Raw genomic sequence first — 18,086 nt, forward strand, 5'->3', positions numbered from 1 at the left:
CTCTGGACTCCAGAATACTAATAAAAATGATACTAAAATACTAATTTTCAAAACATAGATTTTGTCTGTTTTGTTGTATGGCTGTGAAACATGGACTCTTGTCTCTTAGGTGCGTTAACAAGGAATTTATAATAAACACAATTTATAAAAGAGGTATAACATTTGTAGAAAAGAGAAAATAAGAGTGTGTGGTGTTGATACTGTTTTGAGGAAGTGAGAATGTAAAAGCGCATAAAACTATTATATGAAGGAGAATGACTTGAAATGTGAGTCGAAACTAGATTGTAAAATTTCTTTTCTGCCTTATGGCACCCGTCTTTCAAACATTAATAATTTCATATACAATAATTTCAAAACAAGAGTACACGAACTTATTGACTAAATAGGTGACGCTCATAGTTAATTTGCTTGTGCATGTGCGTACATGTTTGCGTTTTCCTTCCGTGATAATTAGCCCCAGAAGTGAATTAAAAATGGATTCAGTCAAGAATCGAAACAGGTGTTCAGACTCTTTCTCTGCAGAGCTCAAAAGTGCGCCTTTTAGGTCAACAAGACAAGGCTGCAAGAAATTAAAACAAAATTGGAAAATATAATCAATTGAACAAAGCGAAGGGTCAACATTCTTAGGATATTTCAATGGAAATATCTCTTTTGAACTGTTGACATCGCCTCCAGTTGTGTAATAAAACACGAATTCCTTTTTTGTATTCATATGATGGGGAATTGACTTGTCGAAAGGAATTTCACACCCGTTAATTGATTGTTTTATGAACTGAGCCGAAAATATTTCGGGTCGGCCTTTATTTTTATATATATATATATAATATATATATATATATATATATACATAATTACACACATACACACACACACACATATATATATATATATATATATATACATAATGATACATACATACATACACACATACGTACGTATATATATGTGTATATGTGGGATGTGGATGTGTAAATGTGTATATATTTATATATATATATATATATATATATATATATATATATATATATATATATATTTGTATATTTGTATATATATATGTATATACGTATATATATATATACATAATGTATGTATGTATATATGTATATGTAAATATGTATATATATATATATATATATATATATATATATATATATATATATTTGCAAAAGTGTTGTCCAAGCACATAAATGATAAAAGAAGACATCTAAAATAGTATAGAATAAAACATAAACATAAATGTCAGTTTTTCGTTTGTTTTTTTGTAGATAATTGAAATTAAATCTAGGTGTGTGCATATTACGTGATATTTGACTGTAAAGTTTGCGGCCACCCAATTTTATTTGTTTTAAAAAAATGCGCACAAATAATAATTTTTTAAGATTATTTTTTCATTATATATTAATTTATCATATATAAAATAAAATATTTGAAAGTAATATATTGAAAAATAATATATTCTCTACGTTAAGCAGTTGTGTGTGTGTGTGTGTGTGCCTGTGTATCTGTGTGTGTGTGTGTTTGTGTGTGTGTGTGTGTGTGTGTGTGTGTGTGTGTGTGTGTGTGAGGTAAGAGCTGAAATTTTGCGGGAAGGGACTAATCGATTACTTCGATCTCAGTGCTCAACTGGTACATACTTTATCGACCCCGAAGAACGAAAGGCAAAGTCGACCTCGGCGGAATTTTGAACTCGGACCGAAGAAATGCCGTACGTTTTATATTGCTTTCACATTTTAGTAGAATGAGGAGGGCTTAGGTCGATTACATTGAACCCCCCAGTGCTCAACAGTTACTTATTTTATCGACTCCGACAGGATGGAATACAAAGTTGACCTCGACGGAATTTGAACTCAGAACGAATGAAGTGCCACTGAGTATTTTTTTCGGCGTGCTAACGGTTTTGCCCGCTCTCCGCCTAACTGTATATTATATATTATAGGGATTTTTAAGATAATTTAGACCCAAAATCGAAACGTGCATTATACAAATTATTTTGTAGCATTTACTAATTCTTCATTATACATTGGTAAATCAACAAACATATTTACATACTTGCATACGTAAGTTAATTCATACATACGTACGTATTTACGTAGATCAATCTTCCCTCAGTTTAATGAAGATAATTTCAGTTGATTAATGAACTGTCTACGCATTGTGTTAGCATGTAAGCAACTGATTATTCTATAGATATGCATATCCATTAGTTAAATCTAAAAGCGTAATCAGCGGGCAAATCCAAAGAAACAGCGTATGACAAGTATGGCACCTTGAATATAAAATAGAGTCCATTTGACGGACTTGTGCACCATTTTTGCTTACTCAATTTTACTCGTAATATTTGGTTCGTCCAGTGGCTAAAGTATAAGTCACTTCACTACACAATGGATCGAAATCGAGATTTCATGATTGCGAAGCGAACTTCTCAGCCATTCGGCTATGTTTGCGTACACATACATACATGCTTGCATACATACATACATACATACATACATACATACATACATACATACATACATACATACATACATACATACATACACACATACATACATACATACAAACGCATATCAACTGCGCATATACCATACTGGATTTAACTGATTGGTATTAGAACGTAAAAGATACACTTACATGGAAATCAGCTGTTCTGTATATGTAAATAATTTGATCAATAATCAGTTAAAAGGGCATTATCTATTACAATGGTGTCCAACCTTTTCCCAGTGGTTCTCGAAAGTGGTTTCCAACCCTTTTATTTAAATGAGTTTTCTCACTGACCCATTTTAATATGCTTATCCTTATCTATCTAGCTATATGTATATATATATATATATATATATATATAATATATATATATATATATATATATGTATATATATATATATATATATATATATATATATATATATATATATACATATATATATACATATATATGTATATATATATATATATATATATATATATATATATATATATATATATATAAGAATTTTTTAATTCAGTTCACGCACCCCCAGTACTAACTTTGCGAACCACGATGGGTTCACGGACCCCAGGTTGGCAACCACTGATCTAGTACAAGAGCCACAGAAACCAGAACATCGTTATATTGTTTATGTTAATAATGCTATTCTGTCCGGGGTTAAATCTGATTAAGCACACATATGAGTAAGCGTATTCGCCATTAATAGTCCTCTATTGTATTCAAATATAGTGTATCTAAGACTATATTATCAAATTCGGCCTTCTTTTTTAATGCTACAAGATGTGGGATAAGACAAATCTGGTTGCTATATCTAGCAGGTACCTGTACTACATAGCGGATGACTTATCCCATTACCCAGTTTAATATCCCACCAGGACCTAAATGCCTTTACCTGAGTTTACTCTGTTGCAAACAACCGAGTCAACCCTCCAGTTTAAACATAATTTCCTCCCCCCTTTCAAATATTCTCGAATCAGTAAAGGATCATGAGCCGGCCCTCATCCTGACTAAAAGATAAAAAACATTTCTGCTGAGTGATTATGCTAACAGAGACGGGAATGGTTGTGTGGTTAGGAAGCACGATTGGCAACCACGTGTTTTCGCGTTCAGTACCACTGCGCAGGACCCATGAGCAAGCTTTTTTTTGCTATAGCTCCGGGATTACCAATGTCTTTTGAGTGAACTTGGTTGACGGAAATTATGTGGAAGCCTGTCATATATATGTATGTGTGTGCGTGCGTGCGTGTGTTTGTATGCTTGTCTCCACACACACACACACACACACACACACGCACTCACACACCGCTCGATAACCGGTGAAAGTTACAACTACCTTTCTAATACAGTTTGTTATTTGTCATATATACATATAGTGATCGCATCGTCCTTTTTTGTCTGTTCATATATTGTTCAAGTAATGTTGTGTGGACGCCCCCAGACAATGAAGTAGGCTAGCCCAATACGTAGATATAGAGGGAGAAGTCTAGGCGTCAAGGTAGACTAGAACAGAGTAGAGAGTCCAGAATCGAGTAGAAGGCATCCGAACGTGCGACATAACAAGTAATCTAGTAACTGATTTTGTTCAACGATGGTAGAAGAGGTCAATAGTTGCCGAAACATTTAGATGTCTAGCGAGATAATTTGGAGTAACTTTGAGGCCCAGTGTTTCTGTTTGTTTAAGACAGACACAAAGTCATAGCATGAACTACATGTTGAATCATAATTTACTCTCAGTAATCAAATATCTAATATTAGCTAAAATGGCACTGCCTGGGATCATGTGCATATATTACACGCGCGCGTGCACATACACACACACACGCATAAATACGTGTACATATATATATATATATACATGTATACATACACATAGACATATTTGTGTGTGTGTATTGATGCATGTGCGTGACAATGTAACGTTAATAGTAACGCAAATGCGATGTTAGATGCTAGCATGTAGAATGTTGGTTTCATGCATAAGAGAACAAATATAGTCAGTTGAATTGATCCAGTAATTGTCTGATATTTATTTTATCTACATCACATGGGTGAGAGATAAAGTCGAGAAGAGTAGGAATAAAGTTCAGGTGCTAAAGGAACGTGACTAAATATCACAAAGCAAATGTCATATATATGTGGTAACATCATAGAAATTCAAAGGCGAAATTGATGTATGTCGTAGAATGTTAAGTCAAAACATTCATTCGTTTACCAGAGTCTAAGTGAAATTAATTGAACTCCAAATGAAATTGAAACTGGAGTAGTTATTTGGCTCGATAAGCATATCTCATTTATAGCACATCTGTCACTTTTTACTTAGACACTATGAATAAATATATTTGTAGAGGCAGGAAATGTTTCGATGTCATTTATGCCTCTCTTGTTAACCCCGATATGATTTCAGCTCAAACTTAGTAAGACTCAACTAAATACTACAAAGCTTTTATCAGTACCCTATTAAGTGTGTGTATGGATGCATGTGTGTGACTATGTATGTATACACAGTAACGCTATTAAGCTTCAATGGACGGTCTCTCGTATGAATAATATTATTGAGGTATGCAGAAGGAACAATGGTGAAGCAGTAAATATCATTCTAAGATGAATAATACCGTTTCAGAAATGATAAACAGATACATTTGTGGGAACTTCATTCTAAGACCAGTCCTCGCTGATGAGTTGTAAGCTTCAAATTATTCACTATATCAATTCTACCAATTTATTCTAGGAAGGAACTGAATCAATAAGTGGGTATTTATGCCGTCGTTGGATCTGCTAGAAGTAGCAGTGGAATCTCTCTTAAACTGGATTCTAATGCCTTTAAATGATATAAAACATTGGATAATGTAATTTAGTAAAAAAACAATTGGTATGTATGCGGTAAACAAGATCATAGATCTGCACCTTCAGGGCCATCCTAAGATAAACAACCACAGCTCATCCTTGATTGACATACCAGAATGTTTTCCGCCAAATGTAATCAAAATGATTCCTTTTCTAGACATACTATATCATATCGGAAGCTATAAAAATTATACACAAATAAACATTTTGAAATTATACTACTATACATGAGTATACAGGAAGTGAGGGTTTTAATGATAAAATATTAACATTTCATAAATTCATATAGTACTATCATAAAGACAGTTATAATGTTTCTTTGTTTTTTTACTTATAATTATTTCCAATGTAAGAACACAAACAGCGAATAACTGCAATTCTGCGTGGTAAATATTTGCAGCTATTTACGCAGAGTCATTATATCTCAAGTAAATTTAGCGAGTATTACGGCTCGTAGGGAGTAAAGAGGTTAATAGTTTGTAAACTCAGCCACTTGTTTCTCTTATATGTTGCATGCAGTGAATTTCATATTCAACATGAACTTAGGAGCGTCGCTTCAATATTTCGAATTATTAAACGTATTTTAGCCAAGCCAACTTGGTAAAGCTCTTTATTTCTAGACTGTTATATTTAAACACTGCGTTCTACGACCACTATCTGAGCTAAGTTAAATAAATATCTATGGATAACATAAGCACGAAACACTTGTTAATTATACGGTGTTGCCCACCACTGCCTTCAGCGATGATATGAATCCATTCAGGGTGGTGATTTTCCTTGCATTTTGTTTGTTTGGTTATTGTTAGAATATTACTTAATCAGAGGAGGAAGGACAGCGCCCATTGAACTTTATCCGGGCCTCTAATACTGGTGGGATAAAAAAAGATGAGGTCATCCTCAAACCGAAGATCTGTCCCGATTGTTTGCAACAGATTCGAGGGCCAAGAGCGGAGCAACAGATTAAGTCTACCATCCATGAACCTGAATGGTCCGTCTGGCGAGCTTCCATCCATTTACCAAATTTCACTCACATGGTTATGGTCGATTCGAGAAGACACTTAGCCATAATACAATGCAGTGTGGTTGAACTCGAAAACTTGTAGCTCTTCGTACTTACGCTTTACGGTTTTATAGACTGAGTCAGCAAGAGTTAGGTTAAATCCCTTGTTAATAGAACGCATTACTGTACTAAAAACAAGATTCGAAATATTGATATTTAGATTGGTGAGTCAAAACCTAATGAAAACATTTAGCTACCACTGCGATGGTGTTTGTATCAAGCCAACCATAAATTATTTATGCATGTAATTCTTCATTAAAATAATACTAATACAGTGAGGCATTTGCCATGCAATATGAAGACTTTTAACTTACGTAATGGTTCTGCCAAGAGGAACGTGTAGTTATCGATTTTCTCTTCCAGCTTGTTAAATTGATCCTTTAGCATTGGGGAGACATAATCTGCAAAAATGAATTCAAAGATTTGCTTCTGAAAATGGATAGATGGTTAGAGAGAGAGATGGAGGAGAAAGGGGAGAGGCACAGACAGTGAGAGACAGACAGATAGACAGACAGTCTTATATCCACAACATAACTGAAAATTTATCCGCACACACACACATACAGAGTTGCATGTATCTATCATTTCACATATACACAATCCCAACAGCTTGATTTAAACAAAAGATATTTGCTAATTTGTTAGCGACTGGTTTGAATTTTGCATGCAATGTATATATTGATATACTATTTTGAACTTAAATATGTGAATACATATGTATAAGAAAAGGAAAAGCTGAAAAAACATTCACCGCGCAAGACTGACTTCTTACATGAGCTACAAATTTAGAAGGACAGGTATTTCTATTGCAACAACCCTAGTTCTTCACTGATCCTTTAGTTTATCGGCTTCCGAAAGATAAAGTTTACCGCGATGGGATCTGAACTCAGAGCGTAAGGGCCCGAAAATGAATACCGTTCGGCATTTTGTTCGATGTTCTAACGATCCTGTAAGACCATCAATTAGAGCTCAAATTAATGCAGAAGTTTATTTTTCTGCAACAAAAACTCTTTTTATCTAAATAAAAAAATCCAGTCTCTGTGTAGAAGGACCAACTTGCTGGTTGGTGTATATATGGGGCTTCAACTCATTTTCGACGACGAAAATGAAAATGTTAAAAAATTTCTAACGTTTGAATCAATAGTCTAATTTTAAAATATTTGGTGTCATTAACTTTCAAATAAAGAGGTATAATCACACTTATGTCCATAATGTATTGCGCTTAAAGTTTAAATATAAAACCATTAAAACGGGAACCTCTATTTCTATATATTATTTTTGCCAGTGTGGTGACTGTTACGATTTAGTCGAGATACTTAAATATACCATAAAAATGCACAAGTACATCAACTTAAAACGATTGATTATATTAACTGTGCTGACGGTTGATTTCTTTTCTTCTCGCATTGTGCTAACTGAAATGAAAGTGCGTGTTATTCCAGATGAAAACCGATTGAAAACTTGTCCACTGGAGCATGCAGTTCAAATAGGGAGAGAAGAATCATACAAAAATATCATAAACCTCACTAATCAAGTCAGAGAATTTGATAGACCACCTCATGTTAAAGTAGAACTTTCAAATGAAAAATCTGAGCGAAAACATCATACATCCAGGTGCCAAACATATGATATTTACAAGACATTTCCATTTATATATAGTCAAGATCTTTCCTCATTATTTTCCCAACTATACAAGTTTAATCCATTTTCAATTAAATTGCTGAATGTAATTTGGTAGCTATGCGAGATTACTTCCATCAATATATCGGAAGGAGAACGTATAATTATAATACGCTGTTTAAAATTTGCTTTACTTCAAATCAATATATTTTTTGTTCTATTCCGGTCCTGATCAAGTAGAACCAATTTCAACTTCGTGCGTTATACATTCCGTATTGCAGGACATTTTATGTAAAAAGACTCTAAGTTTCTACATGGACAGTTTGTCTCAGTATTTTATGGAGTGATTCTCAAATTAGTGGTGGAGCTATACTTGGTTTTGATGTTATAACTCTTGAAAAGTTTTGTGTATTATTTATAGGTAAATATTTGTCAGTGAACGTTAAGAAATCTTTTCGATGTTGGATGTAGCGTTAAGTGAAAATGAAGGTTAAACCTTATATAACGTCAACGTCTTCTGGTTTGTTGTTACTAGAGGTTGAGTATATATTTGAGTTTCTCTTTGGAACAAACGGTAGCAGTAAGATGCAGCTTTATCAGCTATATTTTTACTACATCGGCAAGGATCCTTATGCATATAAGTCAATTTTCTTATTTGACTTTCTGTATGATTCACAGAGATTTGTGATTAAGTATAGAGTTACGTCTAAGCAAAATCTACGGTAATGAGAGTAGCTGGTCAATTTCAACAAGAAAGCTCTGGCGCTCTATACGATTTCCTTTCTTAGTTTAGATAAAGCACATCGATTCATGTCTTTGGATATAGTCATAATCTTTATATAATCTGAAATCTATACCGATGATTTCTTCGCTAAATTTAACAAACAAATTGATGGTAGAGCTGTACCTGGTTTTGAAAGGTTTGTATATTTGTAGAGATTCTTAGTTTTATCAAAATAATGATTGTTTTAATAGAGTTCTTAATCATTTTCATATTGGGTTCAAGCTCATTTTTGAAGAGATCAGTATGTTTAGGAAAATTAATATTTTCAAACCAATCTCCTACTAAAAACATATTTTATAGGACAGTTCCCTATTAAAACATTGTTTTGGAACCAAGGGACTCAAAGAGAAAATCGTGCACATAGCTAATATATACTTCATAACATATAGTTATTTATGGATGAATTTTTGTATATATGTGAGGTTTATCATTTTGAAAAGCCTGTTAAATATGCTTTGAGTATATAAGCTGTATCGACCAGGGATAAAGAAGGACATTTCAAACGAATTTTATAATTTTTTTAATTTAGAAAGAAAACTTATGTGTCTGCAACACAGACTATAACAAGGGAGATGGAGGACTTGTGTAGCTACACTGAAGAGATGTTCAAAAGATATAAAATGTAATGTTATAGTCAAGCCATTAATAACAATTTGGTAAGAACTTAAATTTTTGACAGATTTGATTGCAACGTGAGATTAGGTTTTACTCTCTCAGTATGTTAGTAGCAGAAATTAAGGAGAGAAAATTGCTAAATACTTCTTTGTATATTATGAGAACACTAAAATATAATAATACAGAGCCATTTAAATGGTGCGTGTGTAATTTAAGTCCCTTAAATCTAAAATGAATAATGCCAAAGGACATGCAATATTATCCAACTGGATTCCATAATTATTTATTGCTAAAAATGTTTAACTTATTTTATAGTATTATTTGAAGTGAGTATTATAAGTTTAATTAACAGTTATTATTCAAGAAAGGAAAATTTAAGTGGGTGGAAGTTACATCATGATGCGGTTGATTATTATAAAACGGATTTAAATAATATAAAGCAAAAGAATGAAAAATCGAAAGAAATGTGCTATACCTTACGAGATATGGCTAATTAAACAGCATGAATGAACAAGTATTACGAAGGGGTATACTCGTTATTTTAAAATTACCATGAAAATACTGTAGTAGAGCAAAATAACATTGAAGTGTATAAAGGAATAGATTGGGATTGATAATTTTCAAACTTGTAATTAGGCGAGTTGCTATAAGTTGCCACCTCTGTTTTACAAATAAAGGGGTTTCAGTTCAGGGGCTTCATAATGTAAACAAGTAATATAGGTTTAAAACTTATATGCGATCACCGCGCAATGCTAAAGAAAATAGTCTAAAAATCGACGCTGCTTAGCAAAATCATCACAGTAAAAGCACATGAAAGTTTGCTCACAAAAACTACGAACTAATTATTGTTCTTAAATCTGACAGAAAGGGACAGGTTTTTACGTTGGTGTAACGGTAGCACACTTGGTAGAGTAAACCAAGGGGTATGGGTTCGAGTCCCACGCTTACGGAAAAAACATCTTTTTCTGTCGAGAGCTTATATGCCCCATTATTTATACCATTTTCTTTAGTCATTACCCGGTGATCGCTTATAAGCTTTAAGCTTATAAAATACTATTATATATATATATATATATATTAATAATCAGAACAGAGATTTATACATCTAGTTTTATGCTGCAGTCAATCAAGTCTTTCCATTTCTGCACCTATGTATGTTTTTGATGAAACTCGGTGCGCACTGCAAACTTTTGCATCTTGATATGCATTTTGGTGTTATTTGCCGCAACTTCGGGGCGTTATTAACTGCATTTCAGATACCATCTGAACTAAATACAAGTCCAAATATTTATTATTTCTTCTCTCCCGGCAACATGCAGTCTCTAGAGAGACATTTAGATTTACCGATGTGAACCTCTACTAAGGGTAGTAAAATAAACTAACCGGAGTTTTCTACACTCTTGGAAGTTAGCCAGCATTATTAACCGGTAAAAGTGAATACGGTACTCGCTAGGGTTGTAAATGTATATATATATATATATATACTCTTTACTCTTTTACTCTTTTACTTGTTTTAGTCATTTGACTGTGGCCATGCTGGAGCACCGCCTTTAGTCGAGCAAATCGACCCCGGGACTTATTGTAAGCCCAGTACTTATTGTATCGTTCTCTTTTGCCGAACCGCAAATGACGGGGACGTAAACACACCAGCATCGGTTGTCAAGCAATGCTAGGGGGACAAACACAGACACACAAACACATACACACATACATATATATATATACATATATACGACAGGCTTCTTTCAGTTTCCGTCTACCAAATCCACTCACAAGGCATTGGTCGGCCCGGGGCTATAGCTGAAGACACTGAACCCGGAACCATGTGGTTGGTTAGCAAGCTACTTACCACACACCAACTCCTGCGCCTATATATATATATATATACAAGAAGAATTCACAAAAAAATCAAAATATGAAGACAGGTGGTGTAGACAACAAACAGATGTATTAGTATAACGCTCGGGAAGTGAAAAAGTCTTTATCGTTTCGTGCCTACGCTCTTCCACAGAAAGAAACACAGAAAGAAACAAAGGGAGAAAATAATGTGTTGTGGCTAGCGATACATACATATAAATGCATATATATATATATACATATATATATATATATATATATATATAATATATATATATATATATATATATATAATATATATATATATATAGGGAAAGTTTACGAAAAAACAAAAGACGAAGACAGGTGATGTACAAAACAAACAGATGTATTAGTATAACGCTCAGGAATAGAAAAAGTCTTTTACGTTTCGAGCCTACGCTCTTCTACAGAAAGGTACACAGAAAAAACAAGGAGAGAAAAACATGTATGTAGTGGCTAACGATCTATCATGGTGTATATATACATACATACATATATGTGTATATATATATATATATAATATATATATATATATATAATATATATATATTATATATATATATATATATATATATATATATATATGTATGTATGTATGTATGTATGTATGTATGTATGTATAAACTGTGCAAGCATACAAAATAACTTTTTCTCAGTCACACATGCATACATGGATGCATACATGTGCACTCCCACACATCTTACAGTAATGCTATTCCTTAGTGCGAGAAAGTATACCACATTTTGCAGTAACTCCTTAGAGGTAGAGGAACTCGGTTGTTGAAAATACTTTTGCACATGGTCAGAACATTGTTATGGCAGTAAGACTGATATTTATTGACTTTGCCATCTGTGATGTTTGCTACTCTGATTCTCAGATTAGTCTGGGTTAGTGAAACCTAAAGTAACTTATTATAAGTTTAAATTAAGTGGAAAGGTTTCTATGGGAATCGGATTAGGGACTCATACAAACACATGGTATGCTATCTAATCCAGCAGCAAATGCCATCAAAGTGACACTGAGGAGCAATTATACGAAGCCCAGTATACCCCATCATGACTATCCATCTGATAAGGGTACACCAGTTACATGCATCACATCCATATATGCGCGACATGCGATCTTATATCGAGATATACAATGCATGACCTTGCAGGTGGGGCCGAATTAAAATTTTCCTCGGGTTGAGTAATCCATCCTGCTCAAAAGGTCCCTGAATAAGGTTTGTTTAAGGTTTGTATTTTGTATTAACTCACTTGCAATATAGTAAGATAGAAACAATAATAATCTTACAAATTCTCCCTCTTTAACCAGCTGTTCCTTTAACAGTACTATTGCCATTAACTTTAATTTTTCCTGATCATATCGAAGTACATCGTTTCTTATATAGAATAAGTGTTCTTGTAGCCAATAACTTAAACAAATTTCTACATTTGTCATATCTACATTTCTGCATTGATTTCTTCATTTGAAATTCTCTGCTTACATCTAAGTAGTATAATGTGTTCTTTAAACATTGTTCTTTCTGTTTATTTATAATTATGAAACTAGTTTCTATTCTCATTGTATTCTTTTATTCAACGCTGTTGTCATATCTGCCACTGACACCTGTCCTTTTTCATTTTATCCAGCAAGTATTGACTTAAGCTAAAATTATTTTCTTTTCAAGTATGTTAGAAATTTAAATGAAAAGCTGTAAACAAGCTGAATGTATTAAATCAGTAGTGCGCTGCAGAGATTATATATTTTAGTCGCAATAAACAAAAGCAAGCATGAGTGTCAACGAATGAAGTTTTCGATCAGACAAGTCAGTGATCTTGTTTCAATTCTGAGATGGAGTAATAAATCTTCAAATTACTATCAATATCTGTTGTCTCAAAAGGTGAAGACATGTATGCAGAATAATGTAGTCTTGAATGTTTTGCACATCTAAAGTGCCCTTAAAAGGGACAAGTACGTTGACGAACCAGAGGAGCTTATCGTGATCGCCCGACCTGCTAGAAATAGAACCCAAATCGCTTTCAAATCACCTTCACTCCTTAGTGTCTTAAAAAGTGAAGAAAACATCTGTACAGATTAATTTAGTCGTGGGGACTTTATATATTGAATAAAACGGGATGAAAGCAGCTTGAACTCATTTATCATATATCAATCGAGCTAATCTGTGGCCAATCAGCTACAACAACAACAACAACAACAAAGATGCACAATGACACAATCTCAGTAATTTCCCCTTGAATTTGAAGAAATCTTCTATATAAGAAATAATTAAACACATAAATATGGACGAATTCCATACTGTAGAATTTAGATAATTATATTAGCTGTCAACTAGATTAATGCCCTGCTCTTATTTCTCTTTCGAAACCCTTACACTTCACAACTATTAAAAAAGCTTGCCCATCACACAATATCTTTTCTTCCTACAGACATTTAACACCTTGATTTTAAGATATAAAATTATTTTGACTCGACTATACAAACACAAGAGAAGACAAGGAAACTAATTAATGTTTGTTTTATACACTATAACAACGTGCTTCTCCTTTTAATGTCATCAATTTAAACAAAATCTGTGTGTGACAATGCCTTGGTTCAACCTTAAAAGTAAATGTTATTTCAAGTATGTTTATTTGTTTAACTTGTAATACCAACTGTTTATTGATTTGCTTCATGTATTCGATAGTTAATATATGCTTTAATAACAATAATGAAAGCCCAAGAATTATAAAAAGTTTTGTGCATGAGAATATCTGGAATAATTCCCGGCTATTGGTCTTTTTTCTTTCAGTTTTATTTTCTGAGTTCAAATTCAGCCGCGGTTGACTTTACCGTTTATCCTTTCGGGATCGATGAAATAAGTACCAGTTGAGCACTGGGATCGATGTCATTAACAAGTCCCTCCACCCAAATTTCAAGCGTTTGCCGACAGCAGAAAAAAGTATTATTATTATTATTATTATTCAGTAGTTTTATTTTTATAGCGTGCTTTCACTTCACTACCGAGCGCAGCTCTGTGTGCCTTGGGTATGTGCTGTGATTTGTTGTGATGCTCTGATGGTTATTGTATGGAAAGTGTTCTGCGTAGGATGTGTGCAGTGCCCAGTAGTGCAATTTTCTGTATGTTATATGTGTTTGTAAGTCCTGGTGTTTTTGTTATGTATTTGTCTGAATATTTTTTTATCATGCCTAATGCACCTACTATGATAGGAATTGGTTCTGTTTTCAGGTTCCACATTCTAGTTACCTCTATTTCCAGGTCTTTGTATTTTGAGAGTTTCTCCATTTCTTTTAGAGACACGTTGTCATCTGCCGGTATTGATACATCAATTAGAAAGCATTTTTTTTCTTCATGATCTCTGACAACTATATCTGGTCTGTTGGCCTTAATTTCTCTCTATCTGTGTGTATCGGCATATCCCAGAGCATGGTTGCTTTCTCGTTTTCTGTGACCTTTTCTGGTGTGTGCCTATACCATCTTTTTTCTGTTGTTATTCCATAATGTTGGCATAGCTTCCAATGTATGTAGGTTCCAACTCTGTCATGTCTGTGAATATATTCCTTCTTAGCCAGGACTGGGCAGCTAGAGATAATATGATTTATTGTTTCTTGTCCATCTCCACATATTCTGCAGTTACTTGTAATATTTCTTTTCATTACATGTTTTTGGTAATTTCTGGTGGGGAGGCTTTGGTCTTGTGCTGCAATTAAAAATCCCTCTGTTTCTGCTTTGAGTCCTGAGCTTCTCAACCATTGCTGGGATTTTTCTTTGTCTATTTCTTTTGCGTTTAGTTTAGTGCAGTATTTACATGAAGGGGCTTTTCTTGCCATCGTTTTATCATGGCTCGTTGCTGTTCTATTTTTAGTTTGGATTTCATTTGTTTTATAGCTTTTGTTGTTTCTTCATCATCTTCTTCTTCTTCTTGTGTTTATTAGGTGGTATGATTTCTTGTTTGTATTTGTCAGCTTCCTTAAATACTGAGAACAGTTTTTTGTTTTGCTCGTGTTTTGCTGCTATCTGGATCAGTTTTCCTTCCTTCTGAAGTAGGTATTTTTGCAGTCCTATGGTGGTTATTTTATAGTAGTTTTCCAGCTGTATAAGGCCTCTACCACCTTCTATACGTTGTATATATAGTCTTTCTATGTCAGATGTTGGGTGATGCATCCTAGATCCTGTCAGTATTTTTCTTGTTTTCCTATCTATTTTGGACAGTTCATTTCGTGTCCAGTTAAGGATATTGTAGCTGTAACTTATAACTGGGACAGCTAAAGTGTTGATACCTATTATCTTGTTTTTAGCATTGAGCTCTGTTTTTAGTATTGATCTAACTCGTCTATAATATTCTTTTTTTATTTTCTCTTTCATTTGTGTGTGTTGTGTCTTATCTAGTTCATGGATTCCTAAGTATTTGTAAGTTTGGCTTTGGTCTAATTCTTTTATTTCATTGGTTTTATCTAGTGTGATGTTGTTATTCTTAACTAGTTTTCCTCTTTTCATGGTTACTTTGGCGCATTTTTCTAATCCAAATTTCATATCTATTTCTTTGGTAAATCCATGAACTGTCTTTAATAGTGTTTCCAGCTGTTTGTCATTTGCAGCGTATAGTTTTAGGTCATCCATATATAAAAGGTGGCTGATCGTTTTGCCGTAACATTTATATCCGCATCCAGTTCTATTTAGCATATCAGATAGAGGTGACAGTGCCAAGCAGAAAAGGAGTGGAGAGAGCGTGTCTCCCTGGAATATTCCTCTTCTAATGGGGATGTCTTTGGTTTTCATGAGTCCCTCTTTTGTTTGGAGGTGTAGCACTGTTTGCCATTTATTCATAGAGTGCTCTATGAATTTTATGATTGTTGGTGCTACTTTGTTAATGGCTAGTGTTTCGAGGATCCATGTGTGGGGGATGCTATCAAACGCCTTTTTGTAGTCAATCCAGGCCATACTGAGGCCTATCTTCTTTCTGTGGCTGTCTTCAGTTACGGCTTTATTAATCATTAGTTGATCTTTACAGCCATATGAGCCCTTGCGGCATCCTTTCTGCTCTTCTGGGAACAGTTTGTTTTCGTCCAGGTGCTTGTTCAGCCTTTGTGATATCACTGCAGTAAATGCCTTGAACATAGTAGGGAGGCAGGTTATTGGTCTGTAGTTTTCTGGTTTTGTTGTTTCATTTGATTTGGGAATTAAGATGGTTTTCCCCTTCGTGAGCCATTCAGGCATTGTCTCTGGCTCTGCTAGTATGCTGTTAAAGTTTTCAGCCAGCTTTTTGTGCATTTCTGTTAGATATTTCAACCAGAAGTTGGGGATCTTGTCATGCCCAGGTGCCTTCCCGTTGCTTAGTTTTTGCAGTGCCTGGGTGCCCTCTTCAGTTGTTATGGGGGTCCAAAGTTGTTCAGATGCCGAGTTTGTTATTTTCATACTCCTTTTTTTTGGCTGTTCGTTCGCCGACCATATTTCTTTCCAGAATTCTTCCAATTCTTCTGCCGTTGGTGCTGCAGTGACTTCTATTTTATTTTTGCCCAGTTCTTGGTAGAACTTTTTGGGGTCGGAGTTGAACTTTTTGTTCTGTTCAAAGAAGCGTTAGCGTTTCTCGTACCGGCGGATCCTTTGAGCTTTGGCAAGGATATATTGCTTCAGCTTTTCTTTTATCTCCGGCAAATCTTTTTCTGTGATGTTATATTTGCGGAGCATTTTTGTTCTCTTTTTGTTTGCCAGTAGCGTTGCTTGTTTGCTGATTATTATTATTATTATTATTATTATTATTATTATTATTATTATTATTATTATTATTGAGTGAGGGAGCAGCACATGCCATCAAAGTGACATTGGGGAGCAATTATACGAAGCGCAATACACCCCATCGTGACTATCCATCTGATAAAGGTACACCAGCTACATGCATCACATCCATATATGCGCGATATGCGATCTTATATCGAAATAAACAGTGCATAACCTTGCAGGTGGGGCCGAGTTAAGATTTTCTTCAGGTTGAGTAGTTCATCCTGCTCAAAAGGTCCCTAAATAAGGTTTGTTTAAGGATGATGAACCAAACACCCATGTTTTCAGAGGTGAATTATTCAAACCTAAAGAATTCCTCTCAATACATGGCTATGATGCTCTCCCACTACTTCTGCTCGTGATCAGAGATGCACATGTCAGCCACCAAGGGGCACGCTCAACTGGTTAAAGTCAAACAACTGACAAGTAAACCTGTGGTTTGGAGCAGAATATTTACTGTAGCAAAACAAAACAATGTACATAACACTTCCAATCAGTTAAGATGGATGAGAAACCATGAGAGCCACTGCCTGGTACTGCATCAAGGCATTCATTATTATTATTATTATCATTATTATTATTATTATTATTATTATTATTATTATTATTATTATTATTCTATGTTTGACTTTTGCTTTATATTTGTACAAGTTGGCTCCAAGTCTCACCCAGAGACCTCAAGAGACAACAGGTTGGAAGTTCATGTTGTTGTTATGCCTAGTGTGCCATATATTTTGGGGGGAGGGAGTTTTTGGTGTTGTACTAATGAATGTCTAAAAAAAATTTTTTTTTTTTTAAACCGAAAATTATGTTTGTTTTAAACCTTGAGATTACATAGAAAGTATTTTGCGTAGGATATGAGCAGTTCCCATGAGCACTATCTTTTGAATTTCTGCCATTTTGGGGTTTCCTGGTATCTGAGTTAGGTAGCTATCAGCCCCTTTTGCTATCATTCCCAGGGCACCTATGACAACAGGTATTGTTTTAGTCTTCAGGTTCCACATTTTGCTGATT

At 34.2% G+C, this 18,086-nt stretch overlaps 1 protein-coding gene across 2 annotated transcripts in view; it reads right to left on the minus strand.

Moving 5' to 3' along the window:
* Window positions 1–18,086, minus strand: part of LOC115209361 (fibrinogen-like protein 1) — a 67,167-nt gene that overhangs the window by 10,279 nt on the left and 38,802 nt on the right. For both annotated transcript variants that reach the window (XM_029777736.2, XM_029777735.2), the window contains one exon: window positions 6,710–6,796. In XM_029777736.2, the coding sequence (XP_029633596.2) occupies window positions 6,710–6,796 (87 nt within the window). The remainder of the gene's footprint in view (window positions 1–6,709; window positions 6,797–18,086) is intronic.

Source organism: Octopus sinensis, linkage group LG3 (assembly GCF_006345805.1).
Source record: "Octopus sinensis linkage group LG3, ASM634580v1, whole genome shotgun sequence".
In the NCBI taxonomy this organism is placed as follows: domain Eukaryota; kingdom Metazoa; phylum Mollusca; class Cephalopoda; order Octopoda; family Octopodidae; genus Octopus; species Octopus sinensis.